The sequence below is a fragment of the Nipponia nippon genome, unplaced genomic scaffold (genome assembly GCF_047370975.1).
Source record: "Nipponia nippon isolate SJK-2023a ecotype South Korea unplaced genomic scaffold, ASM4737097v1 scaffold_5, whole genome shotgun sequence".
NCBI lineage: Eukaryota > Metazoa > Chordata > Aves > Pelecaniformes > Threskiornithidae > Nipponia > Nipponia nippon.
Genome location: NW_028262369.1, coordinates 47,667,339 through 47,692,042, shown reverse-complemented (window position 1 = coordinate 47,692,042; position 24,704 = coordinate 47,667,339). Strand labels below are relative to the sequence as shown.

General features: G+C 39.4%; 2 protein-coding genes across 2 annotated transcripts in view; one reads left to right on the top strand and one right to left on the bottom strand.

The window, feature by feature from the left end:
* LOC148052178 (uncharacterized) overlaps positions 1-24,704 on the bottom strand; it is a 97,820-nt gene that overhangs the window by 25,742 nt on the left and 47,374 nt on the right. The window contains exon 6 of the mRNA XM_087730399.1: positions 1,087-1,179. Within this exon, the coding sequence (XP_087586525.1) occupies positions 1,087-1,179 (93 nt within the window). The remainder of the gene's footprint in view (positions 1-1,086; positions 1,180-24,704) is intronic.
* RGS1 (regulator of G protein signaling 1) lies at positions 11,943-15,612 on the top strand. The gene is made up of 5 exons (XM_009462534.2): positions 11,943-12,105; positions 12,488-12,571; positions 13,199-13,260; positions 13,840-14,003; positions 14,735-15,612. The coding sequence occupies exons 1-5, from the start codon at positions 12,002-12,004 to the stop codon at positions 14,918-14,920; spliced, it is 600 nt and encodes a 199-aa protein (XP_009460809.1). The 5' UTR covers positions 11,943-12,001; the 3' UTR covers positions 14,921-15,612.

The following is a 24,704-nucleotide window of genomic DNA, read 5'->3' as shown; positions in this document are numbered from 1 at the left end:
GGAGATTTTTGGCATCAATCAGTCTAGCTCCACTGATTTTAAACTGCATTATTACCTGGCTTGATTTTTTTCCATTTAAAGTAAATAGGTGGGGGGGCTATTCTGCAGTTTTCAGAAAAACAAATACAGCAAGTGTTAGGATTTCAAGGGCATTAACAAACATGAAAAAAAGAGAAGTCATACCTGAAAAACCTAAGTCATCTTCCATTTCCTTCACTTACTGTGTATATTCCTGCATTAACTGAGTTTATGATAAAACTGAAGGGTATAATCAGACCCTAAACAATTCTAAAGATTAGACCTGTGCTTCTATACAGAATAATAATCTATTATGTTACTCTTTTTTCTAGTTGTAACACCAACAGTCCAAGTGCTTCTGTGTCACTGAATACAGCATGTTCCAGCACATTGCTTGAGTGTTAAAGATGACAGCCAAGGTTTAAATGAAAACCAAGAATAAACTGTGTTTGAGTGGACTTGGAAGTTGCAAAGCTGCTTTTAAGTACCACTAATAATAAAACACACGTAAAGATCTACAAATATTTCCTAAGAGATATGTTTTCATCAGATCTGCTGCAAACATGTTATAGATCATGTAAGGAAAGAAAAGAGCCATTCTACTAGTACATTTAAAGGGATATTAGAGATAATATGAAGTTATACATACACATACATATCCACACACGTTTTTACAAATATCTTACACTCTTAAGACAGAAAAGATTTTTAAAAGTGTTTTTTGCTTCTTTTACGCTGCCTGGGCAGTGCCAACCAATAGAAAAGCTATCTTTATAAGGGAGTTGTTATCCTGTAGTTTCCAGGCCCCATTTCTCAGGCCACGGTTAGAAGAACATATATCAAGCTTTGGTGACTACTTTCAGAGTTAACTCAGAGCAGCACAAAAAAGCTGAGCAGTTAATAGCAAAACTATTATTGTCATGAAACTCAGCGGGTTCCGTTTCCTGCTGCTCATATGAAACCTTCCCTCCAGATTTGGTTATCTTGGTTTGCACAATGAATTTTCTTCTTTCATCTTCAAATTCATTTCAAAATTAAAGGGAAATGGTCACATATATTAAAACTCACCTGGTTTACAGTACTGACATGCACAGCAGTCGATGGGGAATTCCAGACCTGCCAGCATATGGCCCACATTGCAGAAATAGTAGTTTTAATCGCCTAGGGAAGTCACAGAAACAAGGCTGAAATAATTCGTTTTCACCACAGGTGGGAAACTGGTGGGACATGGTAGTTACTTTGTGTTTTAATGATGACGTGTATTAGGAAACTCCATTCTGAGGGTGTGACAACTCCTCTTTTGAACAAAGATTATATTCAGTACTCATATCAGCCAAGGTCTGTAGACTTCCAGATACATAATTAGTGAGGAACTGAACAGTGGTTTTGAGTTACAAGAGCCTGTCTTTCTATGTCCTGTAATTTAAATGTGAATTACAGTAGAGTCATTTCCCACCCACTTTAGAGAGGAGCCAAATACTTAGGGACCCAAAGAGGCAGATACACATTTTAGTAAACCCATGGGCACCTACATAAGCTCTGTTCCTAACTCTGCAAGGAGAAGGTATGTGAAGGATTAGACTGTTCTTAATCAAACTCATGCACCAAAGACTTTGCTAAGCATTCAGACTGACATCCTGAACGATGCATGCCTGAAAACAGGTGCCAAGCACAGGCACTGGTAACATGGGGCAATAAATTCAGGAATATTTGTCTTGTCAAACATAAAATCACTGTTTGTTACCAATAACTTGTTTGAACTAAAAAGTATATGATCAAAGAGGAGTTCAGTTTTCAAAGAAACATTGTAGACTTGCATTGTAATAGTGCCTTTGCCCACATTCTTCCCAGGAATGATATGCTAACTGCTGGTAGCTGGATTTCCCCAAATGCACAGAGGTGCCAACAGTTCACAAGTAGCAGCCACTCTAGCAAAGACATTTCATAGAATCACAGAATAGTTTGGGTTGGAAGGGACCTTTAAAAGGTCATCTAGTCCAACCCCCCTGCAATGAGCAGGGACATCTACAACTAGATCAGGTTGCTCAGAGCCCCATCCAGCCTGGCCTTGAATGTTCCCAGGGATGGGGCATCTACCACCTCTCTGGGCAACCTCTTCCAGTGTTTCACCACCCTCATTGTAAAAAATTTCCTCCTTATATCTAGTCTGAATCTATCCTCTTTTAGTTTAAAACCATTACCCCTTGTCCTGTCGCAGCAGGCCTTGCTAAAAAAGCCATCCTCATCTTTCTTGTAGTCCCCCTTTAAGTTTTGAAAGGCTGCAATAACGTTTCCCCAGAGCCTTCTCTTCTCCAGGCTGAACAACCCCAGCTCTCTCAGCCTTTCCTCACAGCAGAGGTGTTCTAGCCCTCTGATCATCTTTGTGGCCCTCCTCTGGACCCTCTCCAACAGGTCCCTGTCCTTCCTGTGCTGAGGGCCCCAGAGCTGGACGCAGCACTCCAGGTGGGGTCTCACCAGAGCAGAGCAGAGCAGAGGGGCAGAATCACCTCCCTCGACCTGCTGGCAACGCTTCTCTTGATGCAGCCCAGGATACGGCTGGCCTTCTGGGCTGCGAGTACACGTTGCTGTCTCACATCCAGCTTTTTGTCTATCAGTACCCCCAAGTCCTTCTCCATGGGGCTGCTCTCAATCCCTTCAGCCTGTATTAATACCAGGGATTGCCCCAACCCAGGTGTAGGACCCTGCACTTGACCTTATTGAACCTCATGAGGTTCACATGGGCCCACTTCTCCAGCTTGTCCATGTCCCTCTGAATAGCATCCTGTCCCTTAGGCATGTCAACTGCACCACTCAGCTTGGTGTCATCTGCAAATTTGCCAGGGATGCACTCGATCACAGCATCTATGTCATTGATGAAGGTATTAAACAGTACTGGTCCTAACACAGACCCCTGAGGGACACCACTCATCACCTATCTCCATCTGGACATTGAGCCATTGACCGTTACTCTGGATGAAACTTATTACAGGCTTCTTCCTCATTAAACTAAATTGACACTAATCACCCTGCTAGCAAGTCAAAACCCTTCCCATACTAAATTAGAACTTCCTAGCACTTTCATTGTCCATGGTTATCTTCATCTTCCTCAAGCATCTGGAGACTCTCCAAATCCTCAAATCCCTCTCCTTCTCATTGTTTCATCCTCCCCCCCCTTTCAGTGCTTCCTTTGCAGCTCCTATGCATGCAGCAGCAACTTTTAAAATACTAGTAGCATATCAGCTCTTTCCCAGCTAGCCCAAGCTCTGCAGGGATAAGTGTGCAAACTCCTAAGGCACTGCAGCAGCTTTTGTTTCACTGTGCGATCAGCGGCAGGACTGGCTTTGCCTTTGAGGTTGAATGGTTTGAGGAAGGCAGCATGGTTGGCAGGAAAAAACCTTCTTGAGCATCAGGGAAATCAAAGATTTAGCTGTACTATCAGGATATGTCAGGGAGGTAGACTAATAGGATGGATGGGGTCTGTCCCTGTGGTACAGCTTCTAAAGTGCCAAGTTCACACATAAAACAGCAAGTATGACAAGTATGAGGAAATTCAAGTCTTTCTGTTGCACATATTCTAATACCCGATAATTCAAAGTAGGCAGCAGGTGAGATTCGAAGTAAATGACAGGAAATGGAACTAAACTCTCTTCCTTCCCTGGTTCATCACAAGAAGAGCTGTTCTAAGAGAACATCACAAAACACATATGGCTTTTAAATATTTACATGTTTAAATTGAGACTACGGAGCTATCTCCAGTTTTCCCATTTCTTGAAGTAACTTTCTGCTACTTCACCTATATACCAGGCAAGTATTTTCAGAGGGGGATAGAGGAAATGGTAATTTGAATGATGCACTTTCAGTATGCAGTTCTCATTCAAAAAAGGCAAGTTGGAAACCTGTATTAATTTCTACAATTACCGTTCTTTCCTAAGCAGGACTCTTCCAACTTAGACTTCTATATGCGGCTTTCATTCACTAATTATAGATAGGATCTCAGGATAAATCAGGTTGGAAAGGAACTCGGGAGGTTTCTAGTCCAAGCCCCTGTTCTAAGCAGGATCAGCTATGAGCTTAGACCAGGTTGCTCAGGGCTTTATCCAGTCTGATCTGGAAAAGGAAAATCTTCAAGGATGGAGATAGCCCAGCCCCCCAAGCAGCCTGCTCCACTTCTTGACTGCCCTTAAGGGGGAAAAAGTTTTTCTGTATATCCATGAACTGCGCTCTTCTGCCAGCTCGCACCCGTTATCTCTCATCCTCCTACCACACACTGTTCTGAGAGCCTGGTTTAATCTTCTTGATAACCCCCTTCTAAGGATGCCTTCCAACAGCCATCCCTACACACCTGGACAACACACCCTTGTACACTGCTTTTTTGAATTTGAGTTCTGTCGTGAGTTCCCTGCTTAGCCAAGACAGTCTCCTGATGTATCTACTTGTTTTCCTGAGTGTCAGGACAGACCCTTCTTGTGTCTGGAGTGGCTTCCAGTAACAAGGAAATCTTTGGATGAACCCAACCCTGTGAGAATTTTTTTTGGTCAAAGTGAAAGCTGTATCTGAGCCTGCACTGATGCGATAATTCAGCTAGGAAATTTATAACACCAAGTATAAAATAGACACTTGAAACTGTAATTTCTACAAAAGAGCCTTTACCAGCATAACTCCACTTAATGCTCCAGTAATATTTTTCCTGTTTAAAAGTGGCTAAAAACGTTTTCAAAATGGAATCCAACACTTTTAGCTTGCTGTCTGTGTTCAATCATACCGTTTGTTATTTTTAAAATGAAGGATACAGAATTTTACCATCTATTAGAACAGTAAAAGAGAAAAAGCATCTAGTTTTTCTCCATTAAGATTCAGGTGAAACTGAAGCCTGCAAATTTCAAAAGCTAAACTTGTATTGTGCTCACATATCACATTTCCATGTTCACAGTGAAAACACTCAGCAAACTCTGCTTCACACCCTAGTACCTCAGGCCCTCTTCTCACATTTTTTTTGCTTAATAACACACAAGAAAATGCGCTGGTGCAGTGCATCAGTGTGTGACTGCATAAAAATGTGAGTAGGTAATCAGAAATGTGTGCGTTTCCCAGATGGTGCGTGATGAACACATTTCCTGCACTACCGAACATCAGACACAGGAAGCACCACCATCAGCACCCAAAAGTCACTGTACTGCATTTTTTTCTTTCTTTTATTTTTTTTTTAATCCAGGTGTCAGTCAGTATGGCTGAGAACCAAAAGTCCCCTGATTTCACAGAAATAAAACAGTTAATTTATTTCAGATGGAAAGCCCCAGAATGAAAAGGATCCGATTTCTGATAAACTGTATAAGCTTATTACACTCTAATTAAGAAGTCTTCATAAGAAAAAGGAGAGTTACTGGGTATGCACATCTCAGAGTGAAATGTGCTTCGGTATGATGAGGAAATAGACATATATAATTCCTTGCACTAACTCTATAGTATAAACACGATTGTTAACACTAACAACATTTATCATAAAATATTGTTAATATTTTTCTGTAAAGATAAATCCTAAAAGTTTGAAAAGATGCCATAGAGAAAATAGTAACTGTTAGAACAACTTATATTCAGCAGTGTTTTTTATTGGAGACTTCCAAAAGCTAATGGTGACTCACAACAGCCACATGAAGTAGCCAGAGAAGTTAGTAACATGACTAAAGTCACACAAGCTGGAAGCTCAGTGCCCACGGAAATATTGAGAGGTTGAGACAGACAAAAGGAAAAACCTGTCGTAATCTCTTTACAGAGCTAGTAGGCATACCAGAATGGATACAGGGAATGGACTAGGTTGGATTTAGGTTGGATATTAGGAAAAACTTCTTCACTCAAAGGGCATTGGAACAGGCTGCCCAGGGAAGTGGTTGAGTCTCCATCCCTGGAGGTGTTTAAAAGACAGGGGTGCTTAGGGACATGGTTTAGTGGTGGACTTGGCAGTGCTGGGTTAATGGTTGGACTTGATGATCTTAAGGGTCTTTTCCAACCTTAACGATTCTATGACTATATTTTAATCTCCATATGATCCATAAAAACAGGGAACACTTCACTCATAGGGTCTCCACAGTCATTTCAAGAGCTTCTGCCAGGTCTCCCCTTCATTGTCATAGTAAAAAAAACAAAAAACAAAACCAACCCAACAACAAAAACCACGCACACACACCCCCCACTCCACAAGCTGCTCTACAGAAGCGAGGGGAACCCCTAAAAAAAAATCCCCTAAAAGTGTTCTGCAGATACTTCAGAAGTAGACAAGGCAATTTTGGACACCACTGGCAGTTTGCAGCAGTGTTTCTGTGAAGCCATTTTATATTGAGGAAGTGAAAGAGCTAAAACAGAATTCAGGAAAGCTCTGGTCACTTGTCCTCAAGAGTCAAGTCTCTGGCTCTGTCCATGCATGAGCTGAAACATTCAGCTAAGTATGGCCTTTACTCATTTTATGCTGCCCACAGAACAAATGCAACAAGACTTTTTCAAGTGGCAGATCGTTATCCAAAGTTTAGCTTGTGGCATTCCTTGCTCTAGGTTGGCATTAGACTTCAGATATTTTTCAAACATAAAAATCCTCTTGTATTTTGAGAAGTCTGATGCCATTCATCCCTGGTTATGCCTCACTGGTTGCAAAAATAAAACTACCATTGAATTAATTAGGAACAAAAGCTACACTGGGAACATCTGAAAGTTCAAACCAAAGAAATCTCTTTCAAAAAAACCCAATTCTCAGTCAAATCAGTCCAACACCAAGAATGAGACCACTAAAACCAGTAGGAAGATTTTGATCTCAGTGGCTTCAGGATTTCATTTGCTGGTAGCAGAAGTTAGATTTAAAAAAATTCATAAGGGATACCGTCACTCCATTACAGACCAACTACATGATATTAGAGAAAATTTTAATGTTCCAAAATATTATCCCCGCCACTCAAAAGCACCCCTCCTTTTTTTGTAAAATGGACACCATTTCCTCTCACATTGAAACTAGTTTCTATTTCCTTTAAGTGCCTCTTTTGCTTAAGAGATGGAGTATCAGTAGTTTATCTCTTTAGGTCATGTAAAAGACAGAAGCATTTCAAAGAAATCACTTGTTTTCATACTTAAGTTAAAGCTTAGCTGCATGACTGGCAAGTGGATATTCTGCAATGAAGCTGCATTGCTTGACTGGGCACTCGAGCTCAGCCCTCCAGCCCAGCACAGATTTGGCCAGCTAACTCCATCATACACATAAGTGTATGATGAACAACAGGAGTACAGTAAAGCTAAAAATTGGCCATACACGGAAGCTAACAGCTTGCCTAAGCCAAAACATAATATTCAGAAACAAAACTGGGCTGAAATGGAGAATGAATGAGGGTAAGGCCAGTCAAGAGCGACCAAAAAGAAACCTAAAAGCAGAAGTCAGAAGGAGAAGCTTGAAATCATTTGCACCAGCAAGTGGGACTTATACAGTTCATGGGACTTTTTATCCTCTTTGCTTTAACTAAACTTGTCCAGTGTTGTAATCTTGGAAATTCTCTCACATCTTTTCTCTCTCTTGCAGTCTACGAAGTGGTCGCTGGAAAGAATGGGAAACAATGCATGGCAAGAGGTTGAATACTAGCAAGTATTTGCAAGTTTCTTCTGTGCACATTAAGCAGCTAGATGAATTACTCATCACAAACCTACGAGAGATCTGGAAAACAGTAAAAAAACAGCTGGTGACAGCCAGCTGGGCTACTGTTGCTGCAAAAAATGCTCCTCTGTCCTTTTATTGGACAGAGTCAGATGAGGCGATGCCAACACTAGGACAGAGAGGGTTCTGTATCAAATGATGGGGTTATTCTAATAAGCCCTAAAACTGTAAAACTCAAAATATACTTTTTGCAATTTCCTGTGATAATGATAATAGAAGAAAAGGAGACTAATTATTAAACAAGAAAGTATTTCAAGCAGCAATTAGCCATCATGCTCTGCACCAAATAGAGCAAAGTATTATAAGGTAGATTAAGATGGTGGGAGAGGAAAGAGACAGGTCTGTTACCAACCATCCCATGACAAAACTGAAAAAAAAAACCTCACAGCAAATTAGGAGGACAGAAGTTATGTGACAAGGTTTCCACTGGGTCAGGACATACGTGTTCCTCATGGTATCATGTTAAATCCCACCACAGCCTGGACTACACTTCTGTCTACAGGAAACAAGGATAGTGAACCTGAATATGGATTAACACATAAGATTTGGAAGCATTATATTTTTAAAGTTATATTAAGAATAAGTAGCACTTTTGACACTACAAATGTCAAGTCAGGTATTCAGAACAATAGAATCATGCAAGCTGGAGAGGACCAACATCTAGTCCATCTGTGGGATCTAGCCCAACTCCTGTTCAAAGCAGGATCCTCTACAATAACCATCTTCATAGTTAGCAAAATATTTTTATTTAGGAAATTCCATGCAGGTGTTTTCCTGTTTTTCTGTGGTCTACAGAAGCAGAACGTAACTCAAGTAACAAAAAAATTCCTGTCAGCCCTATTAATCTCGCAGTTTCTCTTTTTCCTGTCACTTTAATTGTACACACACCTAAGTCTTATAGTCACTTTTCCCATTCTTGAAATCAGGTAACTCGCATTGGGCTCAACAAATAAAATCTTAAAGATGAGTAGGCTTACATAGAAAGAGTGAATCAGAGTCAGTGAAATATTCCATCAAGAGAAGAAAGGATGCCTTGAAGATCACAGTTACTCAGAGGAAGAAAGTAATTGTCCACAGTGGAAAAAAATGAAACATGAATAACAGTCAAACCCCCATGTTGAGATATCTGCTACTGAATGCAGTAGGCTTTGGTTTTGCAGAGTTTGAGGAAGGTTTACGGGAGAATGTGAGGGTATTGTTGCTTTACATTGTCTTTACACCTCCTGTGACCCTAAGCTAGAAGTTTAGATGCCACACTTCTTCCTAGATACACATTGTTCATTCCTTCTCCAAATCAGGTACTCATAACTCCCAGTCTTATTTCAACTTTTGCCGATCTTACATGAATCTTTACACAAGTTGACAAATAGACCTGGCTTAGGGCGAACCACAGAGGCAGCAGTGATTTTCTTTGCACAGGGATAAAGAGCAGCAGCAGTAGTCCAGAGACTGGGGCTTACTGCTAGGAAGACTGGAGAGGACTCTCAGATGGCAGCTTAGAGGGTCAGAACATAACATCAGTATATTAAAAGCATTATAAATTCAGAACATAAGAACAGCAGAATGTAAGAATGTCAGCTAATGCCAGGTGGTTTGCTTGGTAACCACAACTTTTTCCTCCTTTACAGTACAGTAGTCCACCTATTCCTCCTTGCCTTTTGACTTCCTTAAAGTCCAGTAGCACCAGGATCCTAAAAGCAAAGGCTACTACCTACCCCAGAGCCCAGTGGTATAATATCTTCCAAGGGGCTACATACAATCTTTCCACAAATAGGCGTTTTTCTTGAATGTACTTTACCTCCCACCCATTCCAAACTTCCTCCAACCTGTAGTAAATGCAGAAAAAAAAAGAAAAAAAAAAATCTCCTGCATTTATTTCTGTTGGTGTCTGTTACCATCAAAACATCCTTGAGTGCATTAGGTGCAACATTATCAAGAAAAGTAACATCATCTCCTATTGATCTCCCAACAAGAATGTCAAAAGTAGAATAAGCTGTACAGAGATGAGGCTGGAAAAGACTTGCAAAATTTTTTGGGATATAAGCCAAGGTAATTCAAGCAATGTGGCAGAAAACAAGCTTGTGGCCTCTGCAGAGGCCTCATTTCAGAATCCTTTAAGATAGCAAGGCCAAAGGTCACACTGAAATGAATCTATTTCACCCTACAAACTACACTGTTTTCTAATACTAACATAACTGATCTCCTCTACCCAAATAAAGCACCTGGACAACCATTCAAATATTGTGTGACAGCAGCATTACCTGGATGTAAGTGACAAGAATATTACTCCTCATTTACTTGGGAGAATACTTATTGCAAGAAGGTGAAATACAAAGTCCATGCAGTAGCATGTGATAATCCCTTTCTAGAGAAAGGTCTGAAGCAACACCTGTAACATGCATTGATGTGTTTAACAAATCCCAAAGGTAAAGATAGGACCTTCATTTTAAATAGAGAACAGACATTCCTTGTCAGGTAAACCAACTGTCAACAGTCCTGCAGTGATAACAGGTACAAACAAACAAACCTTCCTGTTCTTCAGGTGAGCAACTCTGTCTGGTCCCTCTTAGACTCACAGAATCTAACTGGTGGCTTACTTAAACCTGCTTGTAATGATAAGTTCAAGGCATTGCCCTGCTTTCAGCCTGAGGCTACAAAGTAGAGACAGATGTGGTAAGGAATAGGGATTTTCCCTTGATGTGACTTATGTCTGTTGCCTTTTAACCCTTTATTGCACCCTTCTGAGAAGAGTTTGGATGCAGCATCTCTGTAACCCTCCCAGTAATTCAATGAGGACAGCTACTAACTGAAGATACACAAGGAGACACCGAGGGGGCTGAATGTCAAAAAAGCGTGCTAGGTATGAAAACAAATATGGTACTGATAACATCTCTTCCTTCCTTTTTAGCCTTGTTCAGAGGGGTTAAGAGCAGTTAGTAAATACCTCTACCTTACAAAGGTCAGTGTTTACCTGATAGTGTGGAGATAAATGTTTCCTGCAGTACAGCCTATGCAGACACATTTATGTCACTGCTAATAGTCAGAGGATGAATAGCCTCCTGTGGTTAAAACCATCCTGATGCAGACTGTCTGTCCTTGCATGCACATCTCTCTGCAGGCAGCTTTCAGTCTCCCTGAGTCCTTTGCATCACAGCCCGCTACAAACTGTAGATATGTGAGCAAGTTCTCAGTTATGATAATCATATGCAGCCCTGTACAAATCATTCATCATAAGTAATCAACGTTGTATGCATTATTCAATAAAACAAAATCTTTGAAAATTCCCAGGAAAAAAAACCCCAACAAACAAGCAGAAATTGGGATGCCCAGGGACTAGATTAAGAACTTAAACCTCTAAATCACCAACCCAGACAGATAAATAGAGGGTAACAATTAATTGATCATCTTGCTTTTTATCCATGGTTTCTTCCTGCAGTGGAACTCAAGTATATACAAAGAACGCAAACCTCCCTCAAACACGCGATAATGTTCCCATTGTCTTTACAGACAACAGCTCTGACTTAAATCTATCTTTACACATGCCAAATCACTTAAAATTATGGAGGCATTCCTGAAGTATGTCAGTGTGCTTCCAAATAATTGGACTTGGAAAAATTAAACCAAATTAAATAAGTTTTTGCTGCTTCAAAACCCTTTCCCATGAAAATCACTTTCAAACATTTTCACAGCATATGTGTCCAAACAAATCAGATTATCTAACATAGCATTCTAGTTTGAAGAGCAACTGGTGACTTGCAAACAGCTTGTTGCATATGGAACCTTAATACTGGCATATCTTAAAGTACTTTTTTCTAACATTCCACTGAGCCCACCAAATCAATCGTAAATTACAAAATTTCAGAACACAGGCATGTAGCAGGTGAATTTTGTGAAGATAAAACTGCAGTATTTGCAGCCCATTTGATAAAACCAAGAAGTACTTCTGATTTGAAAGTACCAATCAGAAATGGACAAGAATTCAAAGTTCTAGAGGGGATTTTTTTTGTCACAGACATACACAGACACACAAAACAAACCCAAAGTAATTCAGTTTCATCCGGTTTAACCTCAACCACGAGACACCGCTGTCTGTTTTCTTTCTCAAAAGACTCACGTCACTGTGCACTGAAAAAAAGGGAACTTCCACAGTTTGTGGTGAGGATACATGATAAACAGATCTGTTCACACCAACTAGCAGGGCTGCCTGCGTCAATAAAAGGCAGTAGCAGAGGCAGTGAACTGACATTTGGTGCTTGGAGGATTATCGTTGCAAGTCGCTTCGTGTTAAAGTTGAGTAAAATGCCAGGATTTTTTTTTCCCCACAACAACATGACTGAATTAAATGGAAGAGAAGACTGTAAGCTTGCAGAAGGCAAAATCCATAAAAAGAAGCAAAAGGCTTTGTAAGTATATACATCTTAGTATAAATTCTAATGTATTAGAAGTGAAAATAACACTAGAATCTTGGAGATTAAGAATTAGCACCATGTTTTGGGCTAAATGACTGCAAAGCCTGCTCAAAGCCCAGGACTACAGCAACATTAAAAATGGCCTGAGCTGATGTATACCAATGAACTGATTCCCTTAGGTAATCAGGAGTAGATTTTGGATACCCTGGGAGCCTCTTAGTCTTTTGAAAAATGTTACTTGGATATGTAACTTCCCAGACTTTAGTCATAGGATGGAGCTGTCAGCCTCTGTTTAGAAGTTTTAAGAGATTTCAGTAGAATTGAAATGCAACTGCAATTTTAATGGATTACAAAAATGTCTTTTCATTGGTTTCAGTGGTTCCGATCTCAAAAATTATTTGAAGTGCATGGTACCACATATTGAATCTGGGATCAAGACTTCTAACTCCAGAAATGTCATGTAAGTACTGAGATATATTTTGTTATAACTTAATGTAAGTATAGCTAGATTACTATATAGTAAACTATTTTATTAATTTCTAAACTACTTCTGGAACAACAAATATTATAATAATGCCTAGAATTTCCAAAATACAAAAAGTGAACATCAGGAAGTAGAAACTATTCATGGAGTTAAAAGTTTTCTTTTAGTGACATCTATATATTTGCATTAAACAGTGAGTGAGAAGACACCTCAGTTAAATCTATTTTTTTCAGAGGAACATTGTATCCATTCTCTAAAGATTTAGAAGAAATGATGCTTCACACTTAAATGAAGAGCAGGGGTATTACAATTCTTATTTCAGGAATGTGAAAATAGAAGTACAGATACAAAATGATTCGGTCATAGTTACAGTAAAAGCTCATCTGTCTGGGAACAGAATTCAGGATAACATCATAGTTCCTTGTTCTTCCATCTCTGATTCTTTTTCTCAATGTGGGCTTGCCTTATGAGAAAGCTATAAGCTTAGTAAATATCTAGTACATATTCCTAGAATAGAATAATAAATTATAATTTGTCTCCTTTAAACACGCAAATAAAAACACGTGGTTCCTTGACTAAAGTCTTTCCTTTTTGTCATCTTAGGCTTTCTGCAGAGGAAGTAATACAGTGGTCCCAGTCTTTGGAAAAACTGTTGGCCAGCCAAAGTAAGTCTATTACTTCAGTATGACTTCGTTCTTATTCTGAGGACAGAATTTTATCTAATCTCACTAAACAGGCAAAGCTGTAGCATTCTGCAAACACTGCCAGAGAATGGCCAGTTGCATTTCAGTTATTTACAGCTTCAGTATAACACGGCTATTGTATTCAGCTTTGCTTCCAAGTTTGTTTATTTTTTTTTCCTTCTGTTTCCTACTCCCAGTATAGCAAATAAACCCCAAATAGCTCAATTCAGTGCTTTTTGATCAGTCTTCTGTCCTTGCATAACACATCAGTTTAATTTGGAATTCTCTCTCCACTTGTACCCTACTTGTACTCCCATTTAGGGAGGACTAGAATATAGTGATGTATTTTGGTACCCAGGGTCTAGATCTAAAAACACTAAACAAAGACGACTCCCATCACCCTTAATATTAGACTATCTGTAGTATGTTGAAGAAGGGAGGAAAAGTATATTTTGGCAAGATTTTATAACAGAGATTTCAATACAACTCCTGCTATTGATTTTATTCTCCCTGGTCACAAATATCATACTATAAAAGATAATGTATTTGTGTTGGCTTTAGGCGGTCAAGGTGTCTTTCGCGAGTTTCTGAAGTCAGAGTTCAGTGAGGAAAACATCGAGTTCTGGTTGGCTTGTGAGGATTACAAGAAAACCAAGTCTGATCACTTACATGGGAAAGCAGAGAGGATTTATGAGGAGTTTGTTCAGTCAGATGCTATTAAACAGGTATGTACAAAGTTATTCTGTCTATGTTACAGTACAAGCATTCTAGAAAATCAGAAGATAGAAGTGTAGCTTCACTGAGATGCTCATACGTTCATTCAGTTATACAGGAAGGAGACACAGCCGCGTGTTTTTATGAGCGTACTTGCATCATTACTGTCTTCAGCTGTGAGATTATCAGATCTCACAAGTAGAGTCACACAATACAGGCCAGTGCTTGGGAGCACCGCTAGCAGAAGCTCAGCAGAGGCACCAGCAGCTCAGCACATGATGCTGTTCTTTGAGTCAGCCCAGTTTGAATTACTGCTGGTGTTTGGAGTCAGATACTTAGAGAGATCTTTGCTAGTAGGAGAGCCATGGATTATTTCTTGTCTTTTAAAATATGTGAACATTCTGGCCAATTAAATGTTGATCATATTTCAAACTGAAGACTCTCATTCTACACAAGATTTCTCCTATTGCTTTAATTGGAGGTTTAATTGGAGGTTGTTCCTCTACTTATTCCATTAATGAGTTTACTTCTGACTCCCTAAGAAACTGCATTTCTATAGCAAATAGCAGATTTTGTGCATGACTGGGATATAAGCATTAAAATTCCCTCATTTTGCAGTTCTCATATTGAACTATCACACTGAGTTCTAAGGCTACAAATCTGTTTATTGGCAAAACAGTGATAGATATAGAAAGAGAGTACATTTTTAAGATGTCAGTAGCATTTGTTTTTCACTTTCCAGATCAATATTGACTATCAGATGAGGGAAGCAACAGCCAAGAGGGCTCGAGCCCCAACTCACACAAGTTTTGATGAAGCCCAGAAAACCGTGTACATACTCATGGAAAGGGATTCATATCCCAGATTTTTGAAATCCAAAGCCTACCTGAACCTTTTGAACCAGCTGCAAACCAACACTTCAAAATGAAGTGTTTGAGGCAGTGAAGAGCCAAGTAGACTCTGACAAATATCCTGTTGAGAGAAACTTCAGGGTGGTTGGATCTCGGCAAGAAGAACCCCCGCCTTGGGAGGGGGTTTGAGAGAGATGTAAACAGCTCCACAGCCAAAGGAACACAGGATAAAAGCTGGCATGACTGTTACAAGGGTGAGAAGCACAGGGAGAAAATCCTCTCCTCCCATACACCATGGAGTCAAGACAGGATATGGATATTATTTATTGTTTGAACTACACTGTGAACATTGAACCAACTCTTAGGTCCCAAAGAACTGCTGATTATTAGGAAGTACAAGACAGCAAGCTGAGTGTTGGGAAAAGATTATCAAGTTCAGAAGAAAAAATAAGGATGACTGACAATTTTGTGCATAACAAGAAAATGCCCAGACAAGACTGATTAATGGCTTTTTTTACTCTGTGAAGTGTTAATATGCATGAGTGCAGCTCCATGATACTGTTGTGCTATGTAAATATATTATAAATTGATGTGTCTTAAAATGGATGTATTTTAAATTATATAAGAATTACATAAGCTGCATTTTTACTAAGTTTGTACTCAACAGGCAGGTATGTAGCATCTTTTCTGTTTAATTTATTGCAAAATAATAAGCAACTCTTCAATCAAATCTACTTAAAATAAAGTATTATGGTCATTTTACATCTTATTTTAAGTGATCTTTCCATCATAATTACGGAAGTATTGAAAGACATGGTTCCCTTCTGTCCCACTATGCCACTACTTCCCATCTCCTTATCCAAATATTAATTTTCCCCACACCACCTTTTCTCTTTTTTTACCCATTTTATACAACCATTATCTTATTTATCTGGAGTAGATGATCTTGACCTACATAGACCCATCCTCACAACCCCCGTAAAGAAAATGAAACAAAAAGGAAGCAGGTCTAAATTTCCTTCCTATTCTTCATACTTCTCCACCTACCAGCACCCAAATCAAATCTCAAAAATAGAAGCCATTTAATTGCTGAGCCCACAGTTCAATCCGCTTCGATACCGATGATGTGTTGAGCACAGCAGATCACCCACACTTGCTTACGTTGAGAGGCAGCAACTAGTGAGACTCACTAGCAGTCACATTCCTTGTGATATTAGTACTACTCAACCTAAGCTTGGCAAGATCTAGACTCTAATTTAGGATACCAATACTAGCATCAAAGGTCATTCAGTTTCATTGCAAATGTTGCATTAAATTTACTCTGTAAAATATGCAAAGTTATGAGTAGCCTATACCACAGTGGCTAGTGATGAGAACTAAAGTACAAGAAGAAAAGTTGCAATTATGCCTGAACTATGTAACTACAAACATGGGCACTACCAGATCTGAAGTCTTTAATATCTTGTGATGTTAGAGTTCATAACGAAAATAAATCTAAACATGCCCTGGTCTCGATGAGTTACCATCATGAGACGCAGCTATCACACGGGTAGCAATACAAGATTTTATCTCACCCTTACACATTTTCCATTTTCCAAAATAACATGAGCTTAGTCAGGCACAGTCCATTATTCCATACCAAATGGAGAAGCTGTAAAGCCACAGACGTCACCTCATGGGGAGAGCACACTGGGTTCATACTGCCACCCTTTGGGGACCTTGGGACCTCCAAGGGAGGACAAAATCTTCAGCATTACAAGCAAAACTCTGCTGGAAGGAACATACCTAAGTGGCAGTTGCTGCCAACTTCTACCATCACCTAACTGTTATAGCTGGAAGCCTCTACAAATCTCATCTTCCTACTTTCAAGGCCAGTAAACACAGAAAAGAATGTAGTCTTGCAATATTATTTTCCTTTTGTTAAATATGTATACCTGAGGGAGCCTCTGATTGCAAAACCTGATTGCTCCTGAAACAATGTAAACCAGTCTCCAGTTGGCTCTCTCTCACATGAATTAATTTTCCAGTAACAGTAGGAATAAATCAAATTCCTGTGAAGTAGGAATAACAACTATGCCTCCCACACAAGAGGCATCCTCATGTTTGTTCTGACACAGTTAACACGGACCAAGTGTCACTGCATAGCTTCAACCTCACAGAAGACAATGAGAACTATGAAATATCAGCTACCATCTAAAGAGACACTGCCTTCAAGTAACGCTATTCTTTTGACTGTAAATCCCTTAAATTAGTATGTGCCCAGTCTTCATTTACTGCAGTTTCACAATTTTGCCATGTTTTAGCCAAACACATGTATGAAATTTCTGACTAAAATCATATTTCATAGTATGGCTAGTTAGGATTTTTTTTTTTTTAGTGGCTTGTTGCTGCCAGAGAAGACTTTGTCAGAAGCAATTTCATCTACTGTTGGGGAGACTGCCGGGTGGGGTAATGGGTGTATATGTGTTTCCAACTCAACATAGGACTCAGAGATGGGTATAATGAAAAGGAGAAGGCAGACTCTGGAGCCATGCCATGGTTTTGGGTGCTTCAGCAGCCCCTGTTCACTTCAACAGATGGCCAACATTGCTGCCTGTGCCTACTGCCCTGTGACTTTGCATTGCCAGAGCAAATCTTTTCACTAAAGACTGAGTGCAACCGCCACCGCTGCTCAGGTATTCACAGACGCTGCCTGGCACCCTGCACCCTGACCTCCTGCAAAGAGACCGCCCTAACAGGAAAGGGTGAGAAAGTGACACTACAACATGCTGGTTAGAGCCCTCTAAAAATAAGCTAAACCTATCCATAGAAGAGACTAACACAGCTCTCAGGGAGCACACCAGCCACTTGTATTACGCAGAGTTAGTATAGACCAGAATATTTAGGGAGGGAAGATGAAGGGACTTTTCACTCTTTTCCACAAGCATCTCTCCCTGGTTCATGATTTGGTAGTGTGAGAATGGAAAGGTTTGGTTTTTGTTTTGTTTTGGTTTTTTTTTTTTTTTTTTTAAAAAAGAAACTATTCTGCTCCTTATAACCCAACCTTGGTACATTTCTAAGTCTTTCACCTCATTTGCAGTAAGAACATGGAAACAACTACAAAGGTCAATCATCCAGGTTGTTCATTCCAGAGATATTCCAGCCCACTCCAGTGTCCCTGGCAACATGACCATGTTTCACCAAGCAATAAACAGCGTTAGCAGAAATTCAGAGTGTCTCTGGGATGCTGTCGTAAGCCTAGTATTATAAATCTGTTGCTATAGCAGGGCTATACAAAGCTGGTCGTTTAAATAAGATCCAAGAGATCTGGAAGTATTTTATGGCAATTTATAGTGCCATCCATACTAACCTACTTTACAAAAGGAAGAAGCTATAAGTACTAGTTCAATGATATAACTGAAACAATTTTTACAGTATTTTAAGACACTTAATATTTACATGCTTCAAAATAGTCCAGAGATAGGTATTTTTATTATTTCTTCAAAATCTCTCTTTCAAAATGCAGTATACAATGCTTGTTTTGCAGTGAATTCTTTTTTTGAAATATTGCCTAAATGGACGTTCTTTGGAGTCAGAAAAACAGCAGAACATACAGATCAAAGGGGTTAAGGACTCAGTATTTTCTGTGACCCTTGGTTCATTTACAAGGTGCATGCACCATATCAAGTTCATTTGTGATTTCCTACTCACCTCCTCCTCCCCTCACCCATGTACACAAATAGCCTCAGTGTTGCAGATTGGTTTCACAGCTGTGGGTTGTGCCCTGCCCAGCATGGCAGACTCTTCCAAAACAGGACATGTTACACATCAAATACAGAAAGCATGCCCCTCTGGAAACTTCCTATACTCAAAGGAGAAACTTCTGAATGCAAGGTTTATTTACTATCTTGTAAATAAATTAGTGGGCAATTGGAGGAAACTATCCTTTTTCAACATATGCTAGACTGAGTTAATTATCAGTTAACTGCTAAACCTTTCCAGAACAATCAGGCTCTGACTGTCATCCAACACTTATTAAAATGTTAAATAGGTATGTCAAACAGCTTATTTGATTTTTTTTTTTTAAACTACATTTAGCTTTCCCTTTTTGGAAAAAATATACCATAAGAGAATGGAAATCTGCTGTTCCATTCATGGTCTCTAAGAAAAAATGGTTGAATCGGATTGGCCATTAGCAAGAGATCAGTATAGGAAAACAGGATGCGGCACATAGAGAAGCTTTAAGATTTGACAGCAGTGACTCAGATTTTTCTTTAAGTGTTCTACCCTACTCCTGAAGGAAACATTTTCATTGTTTGTCAGTGTTTCAGTATAAAAATCAATCATTGTACCAGCTTCAAGTACACTTTTGAAGTGAATTAACTTCTCCCTGCTGCACAGGGAAGTTTTCTTTATGGGAGGACTCAAGAGTCCAGCAGAACCTGAATGTGAATGTAGAAGACTAACCTCTCCAGTTTGGAAAACCTTCTCTAAATGTATTCCCTGAAATAGATATTTTTAATATTATCCCAAATAGAAATAAAAATATGGTATAACATAGTATCATTCTCTCCCATATATGGAAAAGGCCATCCATGAAAGCCTGTTAGTAGAGACATTCCATCATTATGCACAGTGAAGCAGGAAGGAAATTAAAGCTAAAGTGGTAATGAATAGTACAAATTCATCACCTTAGACCCCTAAGCACCACCCATCCCTGCCCATACTCTGAAGTAACAGACTTTCCAGATGTCATCTCCTTTATGGTTGTGAAATGAGTTTGAAAAGCAAAAAACAGATGACAATAGGCGGAAAAATTATATGTTCTCATCTTCTATTCAGAGACATGGGTTGATTGTATCAGAGAGCGTAATGTCTATAAATGAAGCTTTTTTAAATTAAGTCTTTAGTCATTAAACACGGGCAGAAATTGCAAAACAAGTTCTTGCTTAATATTCATTGGATGATTTAAATTTGTCTTGGATGCTCAGAAACAAAGTCAGAGAGGAGTTAAGGTTATCCCCTGGCTTTGTTTGGATAAATACAGCCTCAAAGGTTTTAGTCACAAAAAGATTTACATCAACCAAGAACTGATGCGCTTATTTTGGAAATAAACTCATTCTCCCTCATTTCTCAAAACGGCCCCAGAAAGTACTCTCTTGAAAGACCCCAAAGATGATCAACATCTAAATTCTACTTAGCACTTCCCTTCAATTTCTTCAAACAGCCTAAGCACCACACAACCTTAAAGCACTTATCTAAGCTAGTTCAGTGACCAGCTTTCACGTGGTCCCTTTCAGTAATAAAATTAAAAATAGCTTGAGTAAAAAATGAAATGCAGAAATGTAAACGTTTCAGGATCACTCTAGACTTGTGTGCAGAGAGAAACAGAGCAGATTAGCAATGCTTCTCTTCAAAGGTTGTTATACAGCCAAAGTACTAAAGTGACAGTACAACTGCCTACAGACTTGACATCACTTGAATCACAAGGGGTTTCAGGTTTTTTTTCAAGTTACTGTGGTCAGAGGGCTTCTGCTGTTAGAGGACAACCTTTAAAAATAAAACAAAATAAATACTTTGCATAATAGTTAGAGCTTAGTAACCCATGAATTTCATACCACTTATGGAAAAAGTCTGTACTATATTTACTGTAGCAAATGGGTTGTCAGCCATGAAGGTCAAGAAGCCAGCTTTAGAGATAGAGAAGAGACTTGCTATTGAACAGAATTTGACCAGACACAAGCTTGTGTCTTGCCATACTTGTTCATGCCAGTCTAAGGAAATATTTAACACACTCAGGATGTTCAAACAAAGCCCAAAGTCCAGCCAGAAACAGCTCATGTACTGGAACAAACATCTGGAAGATAGGGGGCCCTGGACTACTATGGTCAAATATTCTGACCAACTCAGACCAAACTGTAATCAGTAACTTCACACTAAACAGACAATTGCAAGATGGGCAACTGACATCTTCAAAATGAATACACTTGCAGGCAGTGTAAGTAAGTAGCCTTGTTTACTGCTGTGCTTTTGTGCAAGTATGCATGCAGAGTCTGACAGAACACTGAGGGCACACAGTGCTTTCTACCCAAACCACAGTACCCACCTCTCTGAAGCCTGATTGAATGGGAGAGTTGAAAGTTCATGTGAAAACTAGTCCAAGCTTCCAGTCACATGATTTCCTTTTCTACTTTGACAGTTGCAGAATATCAGGCTCACACAATGACATCACGGCTCTTAGGAAGAAAAAGGGAAGAGAAAGGTCACAGCGTACAACCGAGGTAAGGTTTTCAGAAGTGCTATCTAGACTTCAGTCTGCTTTCACTCAGCAGATGATTGTTAACAGAGTTTGCAGAGACCGGTTGCAATGTAAGATTTGTCCAACCTTATTGATAAAACCTGAAGAATATAGAAACTATTCAAATTCTTGGAGTCAGTGGCTACTAGCAGGCTATGCCTACTTCTACCCAGAAACAGAAACCACTCCATCATCCATATAGCTGCAGACAGTTTCTTGGTGGTTGTGCCCTACAGTAAGGAGCTGAACCAGTGAACAGTCTTCCCTATTGCCCTGTGAGCAGATATTTGCTGCACACTGAATCTAACTTTTCTTGAGGCCATTTTCAATTATATAGCCAGAGAGTTCCCAACAGAACCTGGTCAAAGCCACCAAGTTAGATGCAACCAGAGAAACAGGACTGTCCTCTGGAAACCTCAATGGCTGTACTAAGTGAAAAGCAAGAATGCTGATCCGTTATTTCTATACTATGCCCACTCAAACAGCAGTGAGAATGAATAGCACCCAGATCAGAGTATCCACTTTGTGCTCTCCTCAAGGTTAACAAAGACCTTAGTATTTTACTGCTTTTTCCTATGGTTGGCCGTAGATCTCTAGGCACATCTTCAGTGCTCCTATTTACACGCCCTTGTAAGACACGGCATCAGGAATGCGAGTACGAGGCAAGCCCCAGCAGGCAGTGTTCCTACATTCATAAATGCCAGTGCGTGGGTGCACTGCAGTAGAAAGGGTAGCAATGTGCAAGCAAGGGAGTATGTGGGTAGATGGAAAGAATGGGTACAACACAGAGAATGAGACAGACAGTGCTTCCATGTTCACTAGTGTGAAACAGATGTAGGTGGGTGAGATGTTTATTGAGCAGAAGAGCATTAAAATAGAAACACAAATAGGAAAGAATGAATACAAGGGCAAGAGAAAGAGATAAAGAGAAGGCATGAGAATTAACAAAGATGCTGCTAGGTAAGTGAACACAAGAAAACAGAAAAGGCAATACAAGACTATGAAGAGGAACTCATCTGGGAGCATTATCCCCACTGATAAGAAAAAATTGTTGCAATCAAGATGGTCAACACATTGTCTAAACTAGCTGGCAATTGGTAGTTAATCCCTAGAAAAAGAACAGGCCAGAACAACTAACAATTCAGCAGCTTTGATACAATATAGCTATTTTCTTTATTTTGATACTTTGGCTTTTCAATTTTCCTCACCATTTTCTTTCTGAAAAGCATGTCCAGCTCAACGGCTGAATGAATAAGCAATAATTGATTCCTACATAGCACATGCCCTCACAATAACTAAAGTTATTCTGCACCCATACATGTGGCAACATAAGGAATTCAAATGAACAAGGCCATACCAGAAGCCGTGTTAACCAGTCCGTTCAACATATGCCTCAGTTACCTACTTGTCTCAGTGTCTCACCTATCTGGGCAAGGAGTCTCTTTCAGGCTTGATGAGACTATTAATTACAATGAAACTGCAGAGAGTTTCCCCAGAGTCTGCACCCACATCCACCCTCACGAGACCACAGTGTGAACTGATGCACACAGAAGTTATACCTTCTCCTTCACGGTGATACCAGATGACATCTAGTGGAATATCTATGTAATAAGAGGAGGGATATGATTTAGGTTCAATCATGTAATTTTTCAGTGAAGCAGCATACCTGGTTAATGACTAAACCTTCCACTCCTACATGCGTTAAATATTCTGGAAAGGGAAGTAGAAAGGTATCAAGCTATCAAAGAATGGTTGTGGACAGCAGCTGACTCAGAGAAACAAGTTGTAAAATCATACTTGCAACAAGTTTAATGAAATAGTAACAAGCTTGAATGGTAGCAGTCCTGTTGAGAGTAAGAAGATGGAGTCCTCATAGTGGCTGGGAGGAACTGTGATGGCAGGCAGGAACATATCCATAGCCCTTCAGGGCTTTGAGGGCTTCCTAGCCAGCCAGATTCTCTGGTTTTACAGTTCCTCTGCACTGATCCAAGGACAGATTTGCCAGCAAGTCAACCACCCAATGCTAAGGCACTCAGGCAACCTTAAGTGCCTGGAGATACCTGTTAAATTTCAAATGGTACTTGAGAACATGGTCAAGGATACAACAAAACCGCAGACACAAAATAAGCAACAAATCCTGCACCTAAATATCCTCCCTTTGACTGTATAAGTCAAGAGTAGCTTTGGAGAAGTATTTTCTTCAGCTTAATAGTAAAAATAAGCTTATGAAAAAAACACAAAACAAGTTTATTTCAATTTTAGAGCAATATTGCAGTATTTAATGTCTGTACTATGTAAAAGAAAATATTTGAACGCTAAGTCACTGGTTACTGATACTCAGTCACTGCACAATTTAAATTTACAAAGATATGATCTCATATACAGTGTCCTGATAATGAACATCACTTGATGATAGAAAAAAAGCCCTAAATAGTTCATTATCATTCAGTTTAATACTAATATTTTAGCTGAGCTATACTTTAATGCCACTAAAATTTATTGCGAAAATAAGATATATTTAAGCTTTTGCAAAAGAACTTGCATATGTACATATGGATACACACAAGATTTTTACAAAATATATGTAAATCAAATAGTTAAACACTGGTTCAAATCACTATCAACAGACTATTAACATAATTGGGATTTTCATTATGTGTCTTTTCCAGAGTCACATTTATTCATATGGTGCTTTTTTTTTCTTTAAGTAGTTCTACAAGTAAGATTCTTTATAGCCATTTTTAGCTTGCCAAGTTCAGGCCACTTCCCTCAGATGCTTTTAGTATATAACTGCCTGTATGTGCAGGCATTAGAAGTATTATTTTTTGAGGAGGCATGTGAGAAAGTTGGATCATCTCACCGTTATGATTACTTGAATAATCAGCTCAAGTTACATTACATAGATATTTGTCCCTGTCCATTCCTTTTATAGAAATGGAACAAAATACTCCAAAAACTTCTGTGAAGGTATGAAGAATACAAAATAAGATTTAATGAAATAGCAGCCATAGAAAATAGATCACATTGTGATATTTGTCCCTCTCTTTCCAGAAGCACAGGCCAGGTCCCATGATGAGTTCCTTACAGGCAGGCTCTCATGCTGCCCTGCTCAGACACCAAGTTCTGCTGCAGGCATCCACACAACAAACATTTCCTCCCTAGCAGAACCATTACTGTTGGAAAATGGATGTACATCCTTCTACACTAGGCCTGTATACCAGTAGGGTGAGCTGCAATAAAATAAATGAGTGTACTATATTACTGTAGGCTCAAACTTCAATTTAAGTTCAAATTCTACACAGTTCATGCTTTGCCTAGGAGGCATTGTAAGAGAAAGAAAAAAAAGATGAGTCAAAACAGAGAGATAAGATTGAAAGAAACATTGCACACTGCTGTCGTGGTTTAACCCCAGCCAGCAGCTGAGCACCACACAGCCACTTGCTCACTCCCCCCTCTTCGATGGGATGGGGGAGAGAATCAGAAGGGTAAAAGGGAGAAAACTTGTGGGCTGAGATAAGAACAGTTTAATAATTGAAGTAAAATAAAATAGAATAGTAGTAATAGTAATAATAATAATAATATAA

Coding starts and splice junctions, on each gene's coding strand:
- RGS1 (XM_009462534.2), top strand. CDS start 12,002: ATGCCAGGATTTTTTTTTCCCCACAACAACATGACTGAATTAAATGGA. Junction 12,572..13,198: donor TCTAACTCCAGAAATGTCAT/GTAAGTACTGAG, acceptor TTGTCATCTTAG/GCTTTCTGCAGAGGAAGTAA. Junction 14,004..14,734: donor AGTCAGATGCTATTAAACAG/GTATGTACAAAG, acceptor TTCACTTTCCAG/ATCAATATTGACTATCAGAT.